The sequence below is a fragment of the Chiloscyllium plagiosum genome, unplaced genomic scaffold (genome assembly GCF_037043375.1).
Source record: "Chiloscyllium plagiosum isolate Xiang-an unplaced genomic scaffold, Cpla_swu_hap1 HiC_scaffold_48, whole genome shotgun sequence".
Lineage (NCBI taxonomy): Eukaryota > Metazoa > Chordata > Chondrichthyes > Orectolobiformes > Hemiscylliidae > Chiloscyllium > Chiloscyllium plagiosum.
In genome coordinates, this window is record NW_028270186.1 from 6,129,880 (window position 1) to 6,153,952 (window position 24,073).

The window sequence follows — 24,073 nt, forward strand, 5'->3', positions numbered from 1 at the left end:
GGGGTGGGGTTCTCGCAGGTCACCTGGCCACGCCCCTCTTCCAATTCTGGAAATACAGAACGCAGAAGAAGGGCTTTGCCAAACAGTGCCACAAGAAGGGTGATCACTTGTACATTCAACCAGGAACACGACCTCTTCAAGGAGAAAGGGAAGCCAAACAAACAAAGTGCATTCTAAAAGCTCGATCTGGAGAATACACAAGCAGCATCCATGTGGATAAGCAGAAATAAAACATGTCACTGACACATTGTCTGGATAAGGCAGAGAGAAAGTGAGTGAGAGAGAGAGAGAAATAATATAGGTAGTAGAATTTTAAAATCTCACAGCCAAGTCAAAGCCTCCTGAAGAGGGTTTCACAATTGCTGTCCTGGTTCTGCCACAATCCCAGTACTGTACAGAATTTGTTTCTTGTGCTGCTCATGATAAACCCTTTACTTTAATTAATATCCAATGATTTTATTTTAATCCAGAGCACCTCCCTTGGTAAAGGTTTTTGAAGAGTGCACATACAACATACATCACACAATGTATACTAGAATCACACAATACTGCAGCTGGAATAACTACAAGTCACAACAGCATATTCTGATTGGATACAAATACAAAAGCAAAGGGAGATAAGACTGACCTTCAAGAGATCTACTTGCGAACCCACAATGATTTGAAACTACAGTAGCAGAGGTTGCATAGGTTTGCAACACATGAACCTCCAATGAAACCTCAGGTTGGAGAAAACATTTTAGCAGGCAATTCAAATGTACATGATTTCAGTTGGAGTTAGAAAAACAACATTACTTCTGTTGTAAGCAAAACAAATGAGGAATAAAGTGCAGGTTATAAAAATGTGACTTCAGGTTACAATAATAAAGACATTGACAAGAACAAGAAAAATGCAGCTGAGTGCAGTTATTAGAAGGAACATAAATAAATCACAGCAGGAACTTGAATTAATTATTGAAACAAAATAAGTGAGTACAGATTGGTTTCAAATGGCTGGAAGCTGGGTACTGAAGAAGAATCAACGCAAACGAACAGCTACAGAATGAAGCCGTTTGAATATTGTCACATTATTAACTCATGGAACTTTTCATTTTATAATCAAGATTGATGTCAAAAGTCATTTTTACTTTCAAAGCAAGACCAAATTTATAAAGGCTTTTTCACCACTATTTATAGATTCAAGGCCCACTTCTTGCCAGCTCTCTTTGTGGCAGATTTTAGTTTTTTGCAGTGTGCCAGCAAGAAGCAGATCAGCAGAATTTGCTACTATGTGCATGACAGATTTCACACAAAATACCTTGGCTTTCCTTCCAGTGCACCCATGGCAAGGTGAGAGAGTCGAAGAAAAGCAATATGAGTTTGAGAGTATTGGCTTGCATTCCCAAGCCAATGTGGATCTTACTCGCATCAGCAAGATTTGGCAGACGGCAAATCCAGCAAGATACTACCGCCTTGGCCGTTGCTGCCCAGTGAAATTGGAGCAAGACACTCATCTATGTTAGGGTAGCAATGAGGGTGATGAATTACTATCAACTTTGGCCTACATAACGCAGACTGAAATAGCCTCATCGCCTCATCAGCAGAACCCCTGATCTTTGGCTACTAATGGTTCTGCTCATGAAGTTTATAGTCAATATCCACCATTGGGTCACCATGTAAGGTGCACAGCAGTACTTCACATCCCTGTGTGCAGGAATTGCTCCCGAGATCTGACAAGCCAACTTCACTGGATGCATTGCAATGACAAAAGAGCATTAAAAACAGTTCCTTTCCAATATCTCTCAAAGCATGGTTCAAGTCACTTGAACTGGAGAGAATTTCAGTCACTGCACAATACTGACCCAATTACAAATGCTCAATTTTGACCAGATCATTGGGACCACATTTTGTTTTTCTCTCCAAGTCAATTTTACCTGTAAACTCAATTTTGGCAGTGAGTGAGAATAAACACAATATAATTCGTCACTGGAAGAGGAAAATGTTGCACAGAACTGGCAATGCTTCCAATTGTTTCATCACATGTTTATCAGATGCTGAAGATTCGTTCAGACTTTGCAATCCAGGAATATCTCTGTGCCATCGCTTAGTTAGGTGTATGTGGGTATGGACGGGAAAGTGAGGTTATGGGAATTCAGTACAGTACACAGAGTGGAACTATGAAAGGCGAACAACAAAAAAAGGAGATATTGGAAAGCTAAGTCAGACATGTTACTGCTTACGAAATTCATCTCGTCTTTCAAAATGACACAAATGGAATTCAAGTTGAATATACTGACATGCACATATTACTTATCCCACTTTGTCTGATAATACAATAATCTTTATTAACATGTTGACATATGCAATGTACTTGCCTTTGTCATATTTGTCAGGTGAGAACATCAGGAAGATCCTTCATCATCCCCAGACTTCCTAAACAAAGGCCATAACACTACAGGACCCAAGAGGCAGATCCAAGAGGTGATCTTGATAACGAATGGTAAAGAGAACATTCTATGAGATATACCTGGACTCAGCATGGCTCCCAAAAGGTAAGGCTAATTGCGACTACTCACCACGCTACTGTACAAGAGGATAGCATAACTATGGTAGCCATTACATTCTCAAGATTGGCTGAAAGCTTGGATAACATGCAACTTTACAAATTGTTAATTTAATACATGGCATTTGGAACTGGTCCAAATCAAACAAATTGTAATTCATCAATATGGTTCAGCTGAGAAGCAAGTTCCTTTTGGTGTCCCCAAGAATCAGTGTCAAGCTGCCTTGAGTTTATAGCTTTTAGGAATTAACTAGACAGCAGCATTGGGAATATGATGGTAAGGTTGTCAATTACACCCATCCGAACATGATTTGAAGACAGCAGAGAAGCACTGCATAATGCAAAGAGATCTAGATGAGGCAAGGAAAGTCAGTCAGACAACAGCAAATGTAATTGAAGCTCAGCTATTGTGGTGACATGTATGTTGGTGGGCCAAGTGTTGAGTATGTTCATCACTAATGAGGAACAGTGCTGAAAGTGGTCATGAGAGATAAGAGGTGGAGATTCAATTGTGCACTGACCAGGCACGTTTCATAGCCCATACAGAGAATCACGCTGAAACACGATACTGGGTTAGACAAATGAAACCATTCAGCAGAAACCAAAGTTGGCTACTGAATTAATTGTACATGCCCTTGATTAGACTGCATCTGTCATGATGTGCCTAGATTGGTCCCTTCAACTGTGGGTCATTTCAGAAAAATTACAAGGAAACAGCTCAGAATGACTCTGTGCATGAACAATGTCAGTTGCTTCCACAGACTGAAAAAAACTGGGTGTATTTACTGTCGAGTAGCAGAGTCTTTAAGCCTTCCTGATGTTTGTTTTCAGCTCTTTCATTGGTTATAGGCATTGCTTGTATTGAATATTTATTGCCCACCCCGAATCTCCCAGAAAGCAGTTAAGAGTCAACCCCACTTCAGTGATCCACATGAGGATCCTTGAAGCAAGGTAGGTACTGCAAAGCCTGGGGCACATTATTGCGCCCACCAATCCCATGTTTATTCAATCCCTTCTCTCTTTTCCTCCCCTTCCTGATATGTTACTGCTGCACGGGTTGGGGGTCTGTTTAACTTTGTTTGCTTGTCAGTTGTTTTGCGAGGCAGTGTGATGCCAACAATGTGGGCTCCATTTCTACACCGGCTGAGGTTACCATGTACGACTGTCCTTCTCAATCTCTCTTCTTGCCTGAGGTGTGATGGCCCTCAGATTAAATCACCACCAGTCGCCTCTCTCTGATGACAGGGCAGCCCTTTGGTCAGGTAAGACTCTGGTGACTTGAATTAACTTGATTGTTGCACTGCCCCTGATGGACACTGCTTGTAACCAATTTTTTAAATTGGTCGAGTGGGTGATTTGGTGATGAGTCTTCCAAAAAGAAACAAAGGAGGGACTTGCAAACATCATGTGTAGGGCAGGCTTGATGGAGAAGTTGGTATGTTTCCCTGCAAGAGTTGGAGATATGTGTCACAACAGTCGGGTCTCATCCCCACCTGACCATTCAAAGCTGACATATCCAACCATGACATTCTGGTTACATCATTTCTCCTTCTTTCAAACTGTCCTGTGCTTTGAGCATTGAGCTTGGAGTGCCATTGCCATATTTAGAACACGTCAATCAAGGTTAACTTCTCATTGTTTGAAATGAGGCTGAGTGAATAACTATTAATACTAGAATTCCATTAACGCTGCTCTCAGCTAACTATAAACGGGGTCACTTTGAGGTCATGACAGAAGAATGAAGAAGATTCCAGTTTCTTTATTCTGACCAGGAAAACAGAACTGTCTATAATTTCTCATTTTGCAGAACAATCTGAGGAATGCACTAAGTGGCAGAAAACAATGTCTCACACCAATAGGCATACAGTCGACACTTGTTACAGTCACAGGGAAAACTCAACTCAGAATGGAATTCTTCTGGTGATTAAAGTTTCTTCCATACTTCAATGAATATGCAGCTCCCATGATCACAGCACAAGTCTGAACTGCTAAAGGTGTTCACAGCTAAAGGTTCACACTGATCAGGAGGTCGACACCAACAAGTTTGACATTTTGACTCCCCGTGTACCATTCCACACCCTCTACAGCGGGGACCAATAATGAATCATACACGCCAGAATATAGCCCAATAATTACATTAACCCAGGAAAACATCACTCCACGCACATTGCTTCCCTGATACTGAGGCATGCTTTGAACAGCCTCCAACCCAAGTTTCTTTGCCCAGTCAGCTTTAATGACGAGCAGAAGCATTAGACGAGCTGAAAAATGCCACTGAAAATAGCCAATGATCTCTTCATTCCTCTTGTAGTTCCTAGATATTAAACACTCTCAGCTGAAGAACTACAGGAAGAAAATGGGACTGTTCAGATTCACACAGGAAGTTCGTACACAATGTTCACTACTAACATAACTAATTACTTAAACTCAGCTGCATTGCTACACATCTCACTGAACTTCTGGCCACTGCCAATCTCTTGGTTTAAAACCATTTCCTTTCCTGAACACAAAGTTGTTGACAGAGAGGAGAAAGACAGTTAAAACAAATACACCAATTCTTCCCTTCACCCGTAAAATGAAAAAAAAGGATTTAAATGTCAAAGCCAGGTGAACATTGAGTTTTCCTCTGAAGAATCAACTTCCATCTCATGACTTAACCATTACTAGTGAAACTAAGTATGAATCAATCATCAAATCTAATGCACTCCTTGGGCATCAGCCTGATTCTGCTCCTCCAATGTAATTCCCCTTCACGGAGTTACTTCACATAACACTCAATTGTTAATCAAGGCCCAACGGGAGATCGAAAGTTGAAAAATAGGCTCCTCATGCACACTGCATCAATCCATTTCCTCAGGTCCGACTTAGCAATCATTTCCAATAAATTAACATTAGCTTCACAGGCATCAGTCACTCATTGGCTGAAGATCAAACAAGACCTGCACCTTTTTGAAAGATGCAAGTGCAAAATTAGATTGCAAACTGTTTCTGCTGATGTGATTACATCAAGGACAATGTTTACAGTGCCCAAGTCTACTTTCACAACATGGCCTTCTGAAATTCTGTCTTGCATTCAGGGAATACTTTCTGTCAATCCATCAATTTCTAATGTGTAACAATGACTTCGAGTAAACAAATACTGCAAATTGCCTTGATTATGATAGATCTTTTGTGGATTTAAGACTGATCTGCTCGATTGGATGTATCACTGGATGGAGCACAATGCAGCCAACTCGAGACCATCCCCTTTAATTCAAACTCTCTCTGCTACTCGATGGAAATATCACTATTATTTGTACCAGTCCCTCAGATTCAACTCCAGTGGAACTCCAATGAGCCCACGTGCCCTTGTCCTGGTCTACAGCTGGATGAGGGAGCAGGAGCAATCACATACAGTCTTCCGGCAAAAACAGGCGAACAATACACATGAAAGAAAGAATGCAACATGGCTGGACATTTTCTTTTTGATCAATTCCTAATTGCCAAAAAATGTACATTTTTTGTCTCCAGAGAGCCAATTAAATCTTTTGATGCAAACCCAATGTATGGCTTTGGTTAACTTGTTCGAATTTTAATAAGATGACTGGGAAAATCCATTCTGCCCAAGATCTATTTATTGCCTGCTAATTTCCATTTTGTTGTGGTGTCACATGAATCCTGCAAGTTTCAGAAATTAGAGTCAGGTGACAGTTCAGTGCTGGAAGCAATGCGGAAGACTCCAAGTTCCTGAGCAGGAATTAGTGCAATTTGGATCCAAAACAGAGTAGCTGTGCAAAGTGGGAATCTGGTGTCTCTGTGTCTCTCCACCAGAAGGAACTCTTATGGAATCATTGGGACATTCAAACATATTAGTTCACCAAAGATCCACCAAAAAGATTTGAATCTTCGAACAGTACAGAACTGAAGGAGACCATTCAGCCCATTGACGCTGTGCCAGCTCTTACCAAAAACAATCGAGTTAGCCCCAATCGCCTTTGCTTGACTTGTATGATTCATTGTTTTGCTCCTTCAAGGCCATGAATGAATGCGTTGCCTCTTGCCTCCCTGACATTACCATGCTTTTTGAACAATGAAGCAAAGATGTACATCAGTGTCAAACAGTTAGCTTTCCTTCCCTGCCTTGGAAAACAATACCCAGTGTACTTAAAGTAGGAAATCCTATTCAGAGTAAACCACCTCCTGCTACCCCAGAAAAATTTTGCAGAGGGACAAAACTCTTCATAAAGAAGCACTGTAAGTGAGTAAATTACATGATAATAAGACTCGTAGTTTGCATCTCAATCCTTGGGTAGCATTTTCAACTTTGTCAAAACATTATGATTAGGACACTCGTCACTTTTAGATAATAATGCAGCCAAACTTGCAATCACTGACAGGGTGTCTTCACAATGTGATTGAAGCTGTGCTTAATTTCTGACAATGCTTCACCTCAAGCCACTCAATTTACAGCAAACTCAACTTCCCTTTTTACAAGTCACAGGATCCCATTGCCTTGAAATCAATCCTACATCAATAAACGTCAGAAATCTAATTTTCAATTCACAAAAGCCAAACTGCAGATCCATATCACAGTGCATTGTTACTGGTGTGAGGACTATCTGATTCAAAGCAGTTATGTGCTATCAGAAACAAATGAACACGAAGGGTGTGCAGGAAGGCAACAAAACAGCATTCAGAATATTTCACACTGAAACATCAGTTCATCCTCTTTCTTTAAGATTCCAGTTTGCCTGTCAAGAAATGAACTCAGCAGAGAAGTTGTCTGGATCCAAGTGTCACAGCATTACATGGAACTGCAGATCTTAACCTCCACAACTACATTGTAAAATCTGATTTTGGCAGCTCTGAACCATAATAAAAAGTGCATCAGGAATAGTTTCCAATTTCCTCAAAGTGAGACAGTGCTTTAAAATGCTGACTGCAATACTTTCCAAGTGTGCAAGGATGCGCATACCTACTTACTTCAGGGTTTGCTATTGCAACCAAACAGTACAGACTTTGTTTATGAGGACAAGAGAAACACAGAGAGACTCAAAAGAAAGAGAGGGATAGACTTTGAATGACTTATTTAACAGTGCTTAATAATTTCACTAAAAGAAAGAGCTTGATTTAACAGTGATCTGTAAACTGAAACAAGTCATTGCACAATTGGCCTTTACTGTAACACTGATGAGTTTTCAACATATATTGCTCAAATCTTCTTGTCCAGTGTAGATATAATTCAAGTAACACATCTCAGTTCAAAAATCTTACTTATCTAACTTGAATGACTTTTAAAGACAGCCTTGGAAAGGAAAGAGACAGTGAAAAGATTGAATGACCTTTCCCTGTTCTGTCCATTCCTGGTTTCTTTTTTTAGCTGAAGTAAGTGATTTAATGGAATGTTAGAGGACAAAACGTTTTCTTATCAACTTTCGGACCTTATGTAGCTCCAGTCCTGTATATTGTTTTTGTTTATTCACTGGTGCCAAGCTATCAAGACAATCAATCATCAGACAGATTACCAGGGTTTTCCATCCTCACACAGAAAATAAATCATGCCCTAAATCCAACATAACCTTTGGGACAAGTCTCAAGTCATGCTAATTTCAATTTTTTTTCTGATGTCAAAAGGTTCCATTTCCTCATGAATGTTAGTCAGGGGCAATGTAACTTCTCTTTAAAATGCAAACCTACAAGTCTTCAGTGTCAAATGCTCCAAAACTCAACAAAGTTGTCAACGTTTGTCACATCATTTCTAGAAACAATCAGACTTTGCTCATGTGCATAAACTATCACATAAACTGTTGATATTGGCAGTTCCACAGTAATCTGGAGCTTTGCGATGTGACAATCTAACCTCAAATTAGTGCAACAGTTTTCTTTCATCCTCATTGCAGTTCTGCCAAAAATGTCAAGAACGAATCTATTTTAATCATGGAAAAATGTCAGAAAGGACATGCTGGTTAAATAGGACACAACAGTAAATAAGACAAGAAAATGGAAATGTAGCTCAGTTCCTCAGTTAGTAAAGCCCTCGTCACAGGTTGCACGGAAAATCCAATGGGAGATGGAAATGTTGATGCAGAGGACTGCTGAACTTAACGCTGTGCCATCCTACAGGTCTATCAGTTGATCCACAAGCAGTAAAGACCTAGCTAAGTTGGGAAGACTGGATTCAGAGCTCCCACTGTTGTTTCTAGAGTGGCCACCTGGAAGGGCAAGACAAATTGATTTACATCAGGGTGCAAAGAGTTAACATCATGAGATAAACAAAATGCCAGAAAATACACAATAGGGGGGAAAAGGTGAAGCAAATTTCTAACAAGCTTATTTCATGTGATGCTGCATGAGTGGTGTTAAAACCAAGTGTAGTCTGAAGTTGGATTCAATGTGTGAAGGTTAAATGAAGCAAGCTTAGCAGACATAATTTCACAACATGGAGTGAATTGTAAGTTCTGTCCTTATTGTTGCATTGCTGTTTGAAGTAACCACCATTCACATCAACAATGCAACCTCTTCTCTGTGAGCTGGTCGCAATGTAAATGCACCCATGCCCTTCACCTCCTCCGAGACTTTCACTTCTCCAGCCCCCAATGCCTCATCTTCACCATGGACATCCAGTCCCTGTACACATCAATCCGCCATGATGAAGGACTCCAGGCCCTCCGTCTCTTCCTCTCACGCTGTCCCAACCAGTCCCCTTTCACTGACACCCTCCTCCACCTAGCTAAACTGGTCCTCACCCTCAACATCTCCTTCCAATCCTCCCACTTCCTCCAGACCAAAATGGTAGCCATGGGCACCAGTTATGCCTGTCTCTTTGTTGGATACGTGGAACAGTCCATTTTCCGCAGTTACATCAGCACCACCCCCCCACCTGCTCCTCCGCTACATCGATGACTGTATCAGCATTGCCTCATGCTCCCATGAGGAGATTGAACAGTTCCACCCTTTACCAACACCTTCCACCTTGACCTCAAATTCACCTGAACCATCTCAGACACCTCCCTCCCCTTCCTGGACCTCTCCACCTCCAGCTCCGGCAACCGACTAACCACAGACATCGACTACAAGCCCACCGACTCTCACAGCAACCTGGATTACACCTCATCCCACTCTAGCTCCTGTAAAAACACAATCCCTTATTCCCAATTCCTCCTTCGCATCTGTTCCCAGGATGACCAATTCCACCTCAGAAAGTCCCAGATGGCCTCCTTCTTCCATGGTCACAACTTCCCTTCCCATGTGGTTGACGATGCCGTCCAGCGCATCTTCTCCACTTCACACACCACCGCCCTTGAACCCCACCCCTCCCAATGCAACAAGGACAGAACCCTCCCTGGTCCTCACCTTCCATCCCACCAACCTGCGCATACATTACGTCATCCTCTGCCACTTCCGCCCCCTCCAAATGGACCCCATCACCAAGATATATTTCCCTCCCCATCCCATCAGCGTTCTGGAAAGACCATTCCCTCCATGACTCCCTTGTCAGGTCCACACCCCCCAGCAGACCACACCCCACTCCTGGCACCTTTCCCTGTCACCGTGGGAAGTACAAAACCTGCGCCCACACCATTCCCCTCACCTCCGTCCAAAGTCCCATGGGATCGTTTCACATCCATCAGAGATTTACCTGTGCCTCTACCAATGTCATCTACTGCATCTGTTGCACTCGGTGTTGTCTCCTCTACATCGGGGAGACAGAACGCCTTCTTGCGGATCGTTTCAGAGAACATCTCTGGGACACTCGCATCCACCAACCCCACCGCCCTGTGGGTGAACACTCCAACTCCCATTCCCATTCAGCCCAAGACATGCAGGCCCTGGGTCTCCTCCACTTCCAAACCCTAACCACCCGACGCGCGGTGGAGGAACACCTCATATTTCGCCTTGGGACCCTCCAACCACAAGGGATAAATGTGGATTTCAACAGCTTCCTCATTTCCCCTCCCCCCCAATTATCCCAGTCCTAAGCCTCCAACTCAGCACCACCCTCCGGATCTGTCCATCACTCTCCTCTTTGACTACCACCTTCTCCCTCACCTTCATCCACCTATTGCTTTCTCAGCTTCCCTTCCCCCCAAACCCCACCCCCTCCCATTTATCTCTCAGCCCCGACCCATAAGCCTCATTCTTGAAGGGCATATGCCCGAAATGCCAATTCTTCTGCTCCTCAGATGCTGCCTGACCTACTGTGCTTTTCCAGCAATACACTCTTGACCACAATGTAAATGCATCCTATTTTCAGCAATGACAAGTTTACAGAGGTCATCCCAATTATAAATAAAGGCAAAGGGATTTGCAACAAAAGAAATAAATGACAGCAATTCCAGAAGCATAAGACCACGAAGTATACAAATGCTGGTGTCATTCAATCCAAACTCTATTCTTCAATTCATAATATTGACCAAACATTGAAATATACGTAACATTACAGGCAGTATCATTTTTAAACCTTGGAAGATTCTGAAGAGACAGGAAAAGGTTTATATAAAAAAAAAGACAAATTACCCAAGTGCTGATCATTTAACATCCAAATTATTTCCAAATAATTTTTCTGAATAAACTGAAGCTTGATTCACAAAAGTGAACTTCCATTGACAGTGAAACTGTTTTTAGCAGAGAATGGGTGAGAAATGTAAGGTCGATGTGAAATTGAGCTCAACCGCAGCATTGATCGCAAAAATACGGAAAAGTGAATTCCCCTTAAAGTGACATGGTCAAACAGTTCAACTGATTGTTATTGTCCATGAACCATATAGTTCAGTGTGATCACAGCTTTCATACCTGCTTTTGGATGCCACGTTTGATTTTAGTTGCTGTGATTAACTTCGCAAACTTAAGCAGCGTTCCAGCTATTCATCAAACTTGGCTGGAAAATTTGTCTGCCGGCAAAAAAGGGACTTCATATCGTGATGACAACTCAGGAAGAAAGGGTAGATTTGCATTTATGCAGCACCTTTTCTGATTCCAGCACATCCTGAAACATATTACAGTCTGTGTAAAGTGTGGTCGCCTTGGCATCCTACTTTTCAAGGAGCCAATTCCCATGAAATGAAAAATGGAATAAAGGACCAAATCCAATGAGTGCAAAAATGTTTGAGCAACAATGCTGGAGGGGACACTGGGCGATCTACCGTGTGCCTTTTCAAATGGTGTTGCGGAATCTATCCTCGTTTTAGTTTCATGGGTTACCAACAGCTTGCAGAGTGCAGCACACATTCAAGACTGCACGAGAGTGTCAGCCTGGCTTACTGACCACGTATCAGCACTATAACCACCGAATCAAGGGTGACACCTTATAAGATGGCCACAGACCTGGAAACTAGTTCTTGAAACAGAATTTGATAAATTACTGAAATAAAGCCAAGAAGCAACATGCCATCCTTTCAGCACTCAACATCCCTGGCACCAATTCTTTTCGAATAACATTTTTCTGATAGTATGAAGCGACTGAACTCTCGATTATTTCTCCATTTTCTGTGCAAGAGTTAAAGTGCGACGTGTTCACCTATTCAAGGCTTAATCATTCATCAAAGTACGTCGGCAGATCCCAGCTTTCCCAAGAAATAAAGCAACATTTCAGGAATAAAAGTAAACTACATATTGAATAAAAAACACAGGGCCATTTGAGGAACATTCTTTTACACTGGTTCAATCTTGACAGCCTTTTGAGACAATCCACATAAAATTCTTATGTAATATCCCTTGTAAATAGAGGTACAGTAGCACAATGTGTGATGTCCCACTCTCTGGGTTGGAAGGCCTGGGTTCAAGCCCCACTCTAGGACCCAACAGCCAAGGAAGATATGTTTGTAACAGCCTAATTGGTTGACTGCCAGGGTGTAAATTCTTCCAAGATATGCCAATTGCAGGCAGTGAGATCATAAGAAATTCCTCGTAAGCCAGGTCATGGAAAGGGCACTACCACAGCCTCACGCACTGTGCCACAGCATTTTTCGTGACAGGGGTTGTGATGAGAATTTCATGTGGATTGTCCCAAAAGGTTGCCGAGATTGAATCAATCCAAAAGAATGTTCCTCACACAGCCCTAGCCGTTTTATTAAATATTTAGTTGACTTTTCTTCCTGAAATGTTGCTTCATTTCTCAGGAAAGCAGCAATGTACACATCTGTTGCCAGAGCAACTTGGACTTGGTTGGCCACAAACAGCAGAGGGTCGGATCCCCATTCCAGCTGGGATGGATTCTAGATCTGCCTCCCCTTGCTGTCCCTATGGCGGAGGGTGTGGCTGCTGTGGGCTGGACCGGTTTTCAGATGCATGCATCTGCGGCAACCTTAGGTACTTAGTTGGAAAAACACAAGACACATGCAGACTGCGTGATCTACAATATGCTGGGGGAATTTAACAACGCGAATTATCTTCTGCATAAAAGTGCTCCTTTGGTGAATTTATTTTATAGTATTGTGCCTGAGAAGAGAAACCCAGAAACCAGGTAAACTATGAAGGCAGTCTTGCATGACATCAGAAGACTGCAACATACCACAATGCTTCAATTCCACATTTCCAAAATAGCCAAGAGGCAAATGAACAGGTAGCTCTGTTTATCAAGTCAGTTTAGTGTAAAAGCACAGTTTATTGAGTGAACCAAAAAGCATCGAGTTCCTGTTGCATTAACTAAGCCCAAAAACTGTGGCTGCTTTACTTCTAACTTCAATTGTTAATTCTCCAGCATGTGCAAGAGCATGGGCACAGTCTATCTGTGATGAATCAAAGGTTGTTTGTTAAAGGTTTATTGGATGAAAAAAAAGATTTCTCATGCTTGAAGCCATATTCAAACAACCGACCTCAAAAAAGGAAGGGAGCATTTTTTTCCTTCAACCACCTTGGACATGAAATGGGGCAACTCTTGAGGTTTTATGATGGAGAAATTGTTAGGAATTCTGTTTGCAGACAAATGATTTTTTCTACATCTTTAAGAATGCCTCAGTCATTCCATCTAAGCTTTCTCTTTAAGACTTCCAAGGCCACCTGACATTATTCACATTTCCGTTTGTTTTCTTTTAGACACATCTTTCCTTCTGGTAACCCCCGACTATTTTCTGTGCAATATGAGACTGTTAAGGCATGACAATAAAGTCACATTGCAGACGTTTAAGGTGAGCCGTGGAGAAGTGTTAGAGATGGTGCTGACATGGATTTTTATCTAGTATTTCACTTTGTCCACTCAGTGTAAGCTGACAGATAACAGTGAGTTGCCTCATTGCCAAATCCCAGATTTGTGATGGTGACCTTCATGCAAAATTGCTGATTGTCTCTAATGGAGAGAGATGCCAGTAGTCCTTTTTCAGCTATGGCTCATTAACAAGTGTTCAAAGAATTGGTTAGTCCTTAAGAGTAAGTAGAGAATTGGGGTGGCACAGTGGCTCACATTGCTGCCTCACAGCACCAAGGACCCAATTGTCCACTGTCTTCAGGAATGTGTAGGTTGGGTGCATTAGTCAGAGGTTAAATGTTGGGGAATTGGTCTGGGTAGGTTACTCTTCGGAGGGTCAGTGTGGACTTGTTGGAACGAAGGGCCTGTTTCCACACTGTAAGGATTCTATGAGCATTCTTTGTCTAGGCTTGGTCAGATTAACTGGAGAGAACATTCACATCTTCAAACAAGTCCCATTGTCAAGACTCCATTATTTCACTATATATGTCAGAAAGCAACTCACTGTTATTCTTCAGCTTACTCTGCTGAACAAAAAGAATTTCCAGAAAAAGTACTGAAGACAAAGGAAAGTTTTTGTATTATGGCACTTTGGAGAGAATCATCATCATTCCAAGAGACCCACCAGAACAACTTTCTTGCAACATGGCCAACAAAAGCTGTTTTACTCTGGTCTTTCAGCCAAGAGATTTGGTGGACATGGATTCAATATCACTGAACACTCCACCCAATCAACTTTAGATACAATGACTAACTCATGGGTCAACCCAAGGGCCTTCTTGGAAACAGAATTAGAAGTTGGTGCACAACAATTTGGTAATCCAAATGCTCATTTTCACTTCTTTTCATGGGGCACAAGTGTCACTGTCAAGGCCTACAATTGTTACCTTTACTAAGCTGTCCTTGAGAAGGTGGTGATGAGCCACTGCAGTCATTGGTTGCAGCGTAGGTACAGTCACAGTGCTGTGAGGAATGGGTCTTGAGGACTTTATCCCTTCAACAATGAAGGAATAGTAATATATTGTGGGCGGTACGGTGGCACAGTGGTTAGCACTGCTGCCTCACAGCGCCAGAGACCCGGGTTCAATTCCCGACTCAGGCGACTGACTGTGTGGAGTTTGCACGTTCTCCCCGTGTCTGCGTGGGTTTCCTCCGGGTGCTCCGGTTTCCTCCCACAGTCCAAAGATGTGCAGGGTCAGGTGAATTGGCCACGCTAAATTGCCCATAGTGTTAGGTTAAAGGGGTAAATGTAGGGGTAGGGGTATGGGTATGGGTGGGTTGCGCTTCGGCGGGTCAGTGTGGACTTGTTGGGCCGAAGGGCCTGTTTCCACCCTGTAAGTAATCTAATCTAATTTCCAAAACAAGATACTGTGCAGCTTGGAGAGGGGGCGTTGCAGATTGTCGTGTTCCCGTGTATCTGCTGCCCTTGTCCTTCCTCGTGGTATAGGTTACAGGTTTGGAAGATCCTGTCAAAGGAGCCTTCCTGAGTTGCCACAGTGCATCCAATATGTGGTACATATTGCTGCTACTGTGCAGGGTGGTGGGGGGAAGCAATGCTTCATATAGTGAATGTGGTGCCAGGCTGCTTGGTCCTGCACTCACCTGTCACACTCCAACTTGTGCTTTGGAGATGGTGACAAGCTCTGGGGAGTTGGAGGATGGTTACTAGCTGCAGAACCGCTGTAATCCATCTGCTATAACAGGCAGTGCTGTCAGGAAATGAGTTATGCACCATTGAATTCCCAGCCTCTAAACTGCTTTTGCACCCACGGTTCTGAAGTGACTAGCCCAATGAAGGTTATTGGTAACTCCTAGCCATATTGGCAGAGGAGGTTGCAATGATGGTAATGCCTTTGAATATCCAAGGGAGATGGTTAGACACTCCTCATTGGGGATACCTATTCCCAGGCATTAGACCAGCATTTTGACTCCAACAAGATATTCTTCATGCAGGAACTGCACAGAAGCATAAAGAAGCCAGACGTTATTTGGCAATTGCACAAAGGACTTCAAGATCAAGACCTTTGTCCACCACTGCCACATTCAGGATTCTCAGACAAGACTGAGAACAAGACTGCAAAGAAGTTCCAGAAATCATGTCAACATCCAAGCTCGAAAAAATAAGATCTTCTCAACATAATTCGTCATGCTCATAACTACTCTGTCTTTCAGATGAGACAAAACTATTCACAGAACCCATTGCAGAGAATGACTGCTGAAGAGTGGGAACATTTAGAAGCAAAGTCCCATCAAACCACATGCAATGTTTAAAGGCCAGCCTTGGCAGCTCATCAATATTATTTTCAGCCACCCAGTGAAGTGAGTTTCAGTACATTAACACAAATACTTTTTTCCAGTAACTTGAATGAAGCATTCAATTCAAACCTTCCAAGTTACTACTGGAAATAGGATGAACTGGAAACGAAAATTACAGTAAAATTGGAGCACTGACATAACTTGGACATTATTAAGGACATCTACAGGAATTAACAATCAGGATTGAATGACACCTGCATTTTGTTTCCTCTGGCCTGTGATGGTCTAACGAAAAGCATAAAGAATGGAAATAAAGCAGGATGTTTCTACTTTGAACACTGAACATGGTTTCGATCAAAGCTTACCTTGTGAATTTTTTGATAACACAGGAATAGGGTCAAATTCATCTTCTTCCACTTTGTCATTTTTAACAGACAGATCAAAGTCTGAGATGAGGTTAGTATCCTCTGCAGCATGTAAAAGGGAGGAGGTATGGTTGTTACGAGGCAAGATTAATCAGGAAGTTAAAGACATTAAACAGGAAGGAAAGGGTTTAAGTGTGACAAAACTGGTGGCTCACGGCTTGAAATCCATACTTCAAATTCTGGCAAACTTCATGCAAGCATGCTGTAGACAATATAAACATGATATAATGGAGTCCACCTCGCTCTGCAATCTGCATCAGATACAGCTCTCACTTCTGCACTGCAAGCCTCCTTGTGTTTTCCAAAATTAGAATGATACAATGTTCTGAAGGACTGTTTCTCTGACCTGTCACCCACAGTAATCTAGATTAGATTCCCTACAGTGTGGAAACAGGCCCTTCGGCCCAACCAGTCCACACCAACCCTCCAAAGAGTAACCCACCCAGACACATTTCCCTCTCACTAATGCACCTAACATTATGGGCAATTTAGGCTGGCTAATCCACCTGACCTGCACATCTTTGGACTGTGGGAGGAAACCGGAGTACCCAGAGGAAACCCAAGCAGACACTGGGAGAATGGGAAAACTCCACAAAGACAGTTGCCCAAGGCTGGAATCAAACCTGGGTCACTGGCGCAGTGAGGCAGCAGTGCTAACCACTGAGCTACTGTGCCACCCTATTTTTGACATTTGACACTTTTTATTTTCTCTCTTGCCTTCATCAATCAAAATCTGCGGCAAATGAAAAAAAACTCTATCACACGCCAACCCCTTCACCATCCGTCTGCCAAACCACGTCCCTCACCAACAGTTTCTCCCCACCCCCCCAAACATTCCTTGAGAAAAGGCCAGCCCTTCAAGATGCAGAACATACAATGTGGGTCAACTGCACACATAAGCCTCCGTTCTCTGCAATTGGCTCAGTCTGTCAATGCCTAACTCCATGAATGCTTCAGATGTTCAAATGCACTTTGCAATGCAATATTTGCACATGATGTTTCCTTACACATCACTGTGACTAATGGTGCTCAAGTAAAACAATTCAAATCATAAAGTCATTATAGCTTCAGGGATTAAACTGGCAAATCATCTTTAAATATTCAAGAAAGCTGCCATTTCCCATATCAAGTATCTGGGTCAGACTGTGGCAGCAAAACTCTGCTTTTTTAAATGGTGCATTCGCATTTGGCAAAGTCGAGAATCCTCTGCTTTCAACTGTAAAACCAAACATCAATGTATATTCTGGATTTATAAGTTTCCAACCTCTCTTTGTATTGTCCTTCATGTCCCAGCATGAAGGGAGCTTGGATCCATGTGCACCCAATGGCTTATGGGTGCTGTCTCACAACACAAACTGGCATTCCACATGGAATTTGCAAGCAGCAGAATCCAAGTAAAATGCATCTGGAAATGTGTAACGTGGCTGCCTGGCTTCCACACTCTCTCTCACTCACACAGAGTCAAAATATTGCAGACACTGCGAACATGAAAGAAAAACAAAACACTTAGCAGTCAGGTAACATTTTTAGAGAGTGAGAGAAAAAAAGACAGCTAACATTTCAGACCAGTGATCCCTCATCTGAACTGAAATCTTATTGAACTGAAATGTTTTCTCTGTTTCTCTCAACACCAGCGTTGCCAGACTTGTTCAGTTACTCCTGCATTCTCTGTCTCACTCACTGTAAGGAACTGTGAAGCTTACAATATCAATAATTACACCTCATCTCTGCAGCAAAAAGCCATACATGAAGTTCTTCAACTGTGGGCGAGACAAGATAGGGCAAAGGGACAACACAGCTGCTAAACCTCATAAATGCACAAGCATTTCACAACCACTGCACTGGATCAGACTCGACCCCCATTTCCACAAATATAAGATCGTGCCTCAAATTCAGGGACAGAATACAGCACTCATCATCTTTTCAATTGGTGAAAGGACAAAAGATCACACAGAGGTCAAAGGGACACACTCTTAAATGGGAGGTGAGTAAATTGGCATTTATGTGAATAAACTGCTGTCGTTTCTTGGTGAATTGGCAAATACTGTTCCCAGTCAGAGTCTTGCACAGCCATTAAAGCTATTTCCAGATTAGTTTAAGGGGAATGGAACTAAAACAGAGACACCTGGTAAATTGCTGATTCATACAATGTTACAGCGCATGGAGAGGTCATTTGGCCAAGTATGTCCCAACTACATCAAAGAGCTTTCAAGTCAATCCGATTAGCTGTTTCTCCCCTACCAATCCTAGCTCTCCAATCTTGATACACTATAATCATTGACTCAAATTCCTTCAAATGGTACTGACAAATCTGTCAGCATTATATTTTCTGACATCTCATTTTTGACCCCAACAATGAAATGCATAATAATTCTCAGCACCCTTCTGGTTCCTTTCTCCTCTATCTGCTTTCTGTGCACTCCAGATGCCAACATTCCCATCAGTCAAAGCACTTTTCCTTGATCTACTCGATCAAAATCCTTCAAAATTTCGGATAAATTCACAAAATCTTCCCGAATCATTTCTGGCATCTCTTATTTCTTCAGACAGATGAATTCCCTGCTGCCCATTACTGCAACAAAGGCAGATTTTCTCTTGGAGCCATAGCAGACCCAATTGGAATGGGTGTGTGCAATCAGGAAATGAACAGCTGGAGACATGACATGATATCACCTTCCTTGACATTGCTGGGTGACTGCTGCAGTACAAACCAAGGTCAGTCAATTATTCATGATAAAACCATGTCCATGACTGAAAAGCCAAGCAGAGGCTGAAAACACATTGCCTTTAACAGACCACCACTCTTGCAACTTGCAAAGTTTAGAGCTCCCTCTCTAGAAAGGTCCAATGAAGCAAAGGAAAAACTTGGCCAGAATAATAAAGCAAAGAATTTTTCATCTAAATTTGTATTTAATAAGCCTTCAGGGCAGGTGAAGAAAACACTGCTTGATGCCATCTGCATATGAAGAAGACAACTCATGGTTCAAAGAAAATGAGAATACTCTTCATTGGTTGTCTCCCCCTCCGACTCTAGACTCAAATACAGTTAGCAACTCCAAGTTTCTTCAAATTAGCATATTTTAACCTTGCTTGAAAGTGCCCAAGACTTGAATTAAGTTTTAGTGTTTGGAAGGGAGTATGGGAAGAAGAAAGAAAGAGTCATTGCCTCTGTCATCATCTGTCAATTGTTCCTGCTATTCAGCTAACACTATTGAAACTGAAACTGGATCAGTGAAAGAAAATGCAATGCAGAGATTCTGAGAAGTCATGAGCACATGGATCTGTATTGAAGTTCACAAACAATGACAATCTCTATTTGGAGATAACTGCTCCTAAGAATGAAATCATTTCACTTGAAGTAAAGAGACAGAACTTATAAAAAAATGGAAAGGCTCACTAACAAGTTACAAAAGCACAGTACTGAATACAAGCCAAACAATAATAAATAGGATTTGCAATGGTATGTTGTAAAAGCCAGATAAAGTCATCAAGATGTACAGAATGTTCATAGCAACACAGTCCTGGTTTTGATTAAAAGCCTGGTAAGAAAATAGACTCAGATCCTTCTCTGCCATACCACTCGGTAAACATTAGATTCCATTTTGTCGGGTATTTCTGTTGTGCAAAACTAAGCAGTTTGCTCAAAAATCTGAAAATAAATTCCACCCACAGCTTCGAGCTACAGCATGTGACTTTCTTAAAAAAGATCTGGAAGAGATTAAAACCACAGGAGGAAATAAAACGTGCCAAGACCGAAAAGCCAAAGCTCTGAAGAAATAAAACGCAGGACTAGGTGTCCTTACCTGGCTTAACCTGATGAGATGAAATTACAGGAGTAAATTCATCAATAATTTCAGTCGCTGGGTTAGAGAGGAGAGAATAGTCAAGAATGGAGTCCTCTCCGGTGAGAGAGTCTTTTCAAAGTTCAGCAGTAGCAGATGCAAGTCAGAGAAGCAGAAAGAGAAAGAACAAAAAATAAAGCAAATGGTTAATTAAATGGTTAGTTACTCCACAAATGAAAGTGTTTGTGTGCACGCGCGCGTGCTGGGGGGGAAGGTGGGGGTTGGTAGGGTTGCACTATATAATTACAGTTGTGCTTCTTCCCCATATCCTAACTTCAGTGGAAAGAAAAACACTGAAAAATAACCAACAGCAAACTCAAGAATCCCCTGGCTTGCATCAATAATTCCCTTCACCAAAACACATTGCAGTTTGTCACCTGTTTGTACTTGGAAATTTCAGAATATTGAGAGAGACGAAGTGGTCACATTTGGATCACAAAAGAAATGCGACCTGCAGGAGCCCAATTGAGTCTTTCCCCAAGACTGACAAACTGGGTTTGAGTTAATCCTTTTCCGAACCACATTTTTCTTATGTCTCAATACAGAGATAGCTATCCTGAACTGTTTGTGTTGCAAACATAACAACTCATGCTGTATGTACCATTCAGATCAAGAATCCAAGATATTTTTAATTTGGAATTTCAACATCACAGCAAAAGTGACATTGCTCCAATTTAACGCCAGTGCAATGCCTGGGTGGGTCGGTCATAGAAGCTCACAGTCAACTGGAAATAAAAACTTAGTGCTGCTGATTCCCAAATTCACACAGCGTGGATGTCCAAACTTGTTGCCTCCAGATTCAAACCACACACGTGCACAATGCGTATAAGTTAAGCTAGCTAACCTCACTTCATCCTGTGCGTCTGGAACCAACACCACAGCTCTTGACTTTGGATGGGTAGACACAGTATAAACGCAGTCTTAAATGCATGCTCATGTCTGACATTGACTGGGCAGCCAATTTAACTCTTGTGATGTTACTCAGCAGTGGAGCAATGCAAAAACAGTGACGCAAAATTGTACAGCTGACAAAGTGAAGCTCGTAAAAAAATATCAAGATCAATTTTTCCTATTTTATTTTCTGAACAAACAAAATGAAAGATGATCTTACCACTCAAAAATGATGATACTTCTAATCAATTTAGAGTTTAATACTTGCACACTTAGTTATGAAGCCCTCCCTGGAAAAAGATGCATTCCCTCCCTGGACAAAGATCCCCATATGCATTCTTGGCTGCTCCAGGACCAACCTTCTCCACCTTCCCAACACACTTCCAACAGCTATATCTCTTGGGAGTTAGCAAGAGGTACAGCCAAGAGGGAGGTCATAGGTCCATTGAATCTGTGCCAGCTCTTTCCAACAGCATACCTATTAACCCTGGCTCCCCCATCGCTTGCCTCATATTCCTCAAATGTATTCTTCTTTAAGCATTTATCTGATGCCCTTTGAAGACTAACCACTAAATCTGCATGCACTACCTTTTCAGAAATGTGCACTCCAAAATTCAAACCATTTGTCACTTAATAACCCTCACAGGCCTGCCCTGTGAAACTTCCCTACTCAAATCACAGCACCATGCCAACACCTTCTCCACTTGTAAATGACTCCTGAATCCTTCTCCCGAATCATGCATCATTTGCCCCTTTTCCCTGACCGTAGCACTAATGCAGTTTCAGTGTGTGCACCCTGAAGCTAGACTTAGAAATGACAGAGTTGCATTCAGCTATCTTCCCCTTACTTTGACCAACACAAATCTATGAACTAAAAGCTCGTTAAGGTGCTATTTTCTATTGTCAGGAAACTAAATTGCACATAAGACTGAGAAAGAGGAGTGAGAGAGAAGACAGATTAAAAGGTAGAAAGGTGAGTATAAATTTGGAGAGGAAAGTGCAAAGGATGTTTCTGCAAGACTGGTCTGTGCCAGGGCCTAGTTTTCAAATTGCTGACTTGCCAACTGGAAAACAATAGATAAAACATTCATCATTGCAAGCTGTGGTGACAACAGGCATTGAGATGAACTGCACTGGACATACCAACCTGAAGCATTCTTTGTAGCCACAACACTTAAAGATTCCACCTGCATTGGAGGCAGTCGCTGAGGCTGTGAGGGCTCAAATCCAGATATGAGATTTCCCACCGCTATCTCAGCCTTTCCTTTTTAACCAAAGCACAAACAGACAATTAAAAAGGCAAGCACACAGAAAAGGAAATGTTAAGATGTCTCAAGAACACTGCCAAGCTGCCACAGAGCCCAAAGGAAAACTAGTTAAGCTTTAGGTAATTACAGATAATTTGCACTCTTCAACAACAGCTCCAATAATCTTTGTACTATTATTAAAAATGCAGATGCGGCAACTCAACTCTTCTAGATAGTTCTCAGAGGATAGTTAATGCTGACAATAAAAGTACTTCACTAAGGTTTACTCCGCTAATATTATTAGAATTGTGCATCAGAATTCTGCCACGATCTGCAAAAAGATGCCATGGTTCATAAATCCACAGTTCCACATTTAAACTGGGGATGCATTGTGCAATGTGCTTTGACTAAGCAGTAGATTTTTGAATGAATATTGAAAAACCAATGAATTGGAAGTGGAAGGCCAAGAGATAAATGTTACAGGTCTGAAAAATAACTTGCTTCACCTTGCTGGCAGAGTATCAAGTCACAGAGCAACAGAACTCATCAGCAATGGACACTTTTGCGTTAAATGACAAGTTAGAGTCATAGTTTTGTCAGCTGCAAAAGCTGTCACCAACTAAGTGCCTGTGTAACACAGGCATGATCTGACACACGCGCCACTGCTGCAGCCAGGTATTCCTCGAAACACTTAACACGGTTTATTTCAGTCCAGTCTGGACTACAGTCACCACCCTTTACAGGACAGAGCTGCACAATGGAAATGGAGGACAGGGCGAGAAGCTCACAAGAACCACAGGACGCACACACAGTAGCAGAAACAAAAGGATGAGGTAATCGAGTGGAAGTGTAACAAATGGGACCCGAAAGAATTTTCAACCTCAACCCCTGATACCGATGACAGGTATTTGAAACAACTGACCAGGGAGAATGCACAGAGCCCACAGCAGTTGTGTGGCCAAATTGGCCATTTCATGGACAGCACCACTGACATATATAATCATCGCAGATAAAGATGTATCACAATGCCATCTCAAACGCAGAGCCTTTGAACCCCGGTGTTTGTACAAAGTGGGGAGACACAACACCAGACAGAAGTCAAGAAGGACATTGAAAAATTAGTTGCGTACATTCAATTTTTATGTACTCATCATTTGTCACACTTCTTGACACTCAGGTTGAATGGAATCAATCTGTAACAGCTGAAAATACTCCAGATTCCTGCAATATGATCATGCACATCAAAAAAAACTGCATCTGCAGATTTTTGTTTTTACCATTGATATTATCCTCAGTACTCCCAAAGGGGTCACCAAGAGGTAAAAGGTCAGGGAGCAGAAATGAAGTCTCAGGAGACTTCAAACCTTCAATGAGCTTTTCTGTGTCAAGAGGCGAAGGAGAGAAACACAATGAAACCAGAGGTAAAATGCTGAAACATAGCTACATGGCAAATGTATTGAATTATTGATAGCATGGAATATATACAAAACAGTGGCTAGCTGAGAAATTAGGCCAACATCGCAACGAAAGTTTTAAAATTATGAGCAAATTCAATGAGTTATAGAATCCTTCAACTCAGAGGCAAAAGCAAACCAGAGCCACATTTAACCTCTCTGCACGCACCTCTATGCTGGCAATACACTCAAACTCCCTGTTAATCACAACATTCATAGTGAACAAAACAGTGATGGGAAGGCGAAAAGGGTACT

The 24,073-nt window shown here is 42.0% G+C and overlaps 1 protein-coding gene across 13 annotated transcripts in view; it reads right to left on the bottom strand.

Annotated features, from left to right (window-relative positions):
* The window catches only part of aak1b (AP2 associated kinase 1b), a 127,745-nt gene that overhangs the window by 15,296 nt on the left and 88,376 nt on the right, over positions 1–24,073 (bottom strand). For 3 of the 13 annotated variants that reach the window (XM_087984245.1, XM_087984240.1, XM_087984239.1), the window contains 3 exons: positions 23,642–23,743; positions 22,265–22,381; positions 20,188–20,298 (listed from right to left, as the gene is read on the bottom strand). The exons of 3 other annotated variants lie outside the window; for them this stretch is intronic. In XM_087984245.1, the coding sequence (XP_087840371.1) occupies positions 20,188–20,298; positions 22,265–22,381; positions 23,642–23,743 (330 nt within the window). Of the gene's footprint in view, positions 1–1,453; positions 8,734–16,324; positions 16,427–20,187; positions 20,299–22,264; positions 22,382–23,641; positions 23,744–24,073 lie in introns of those variants that run through there. 7 more of the 13 variants (XM_087984244.1, XM_087984242.1, XM_087984241.1 and 4 more) reach the window with 5 other exon arrangements.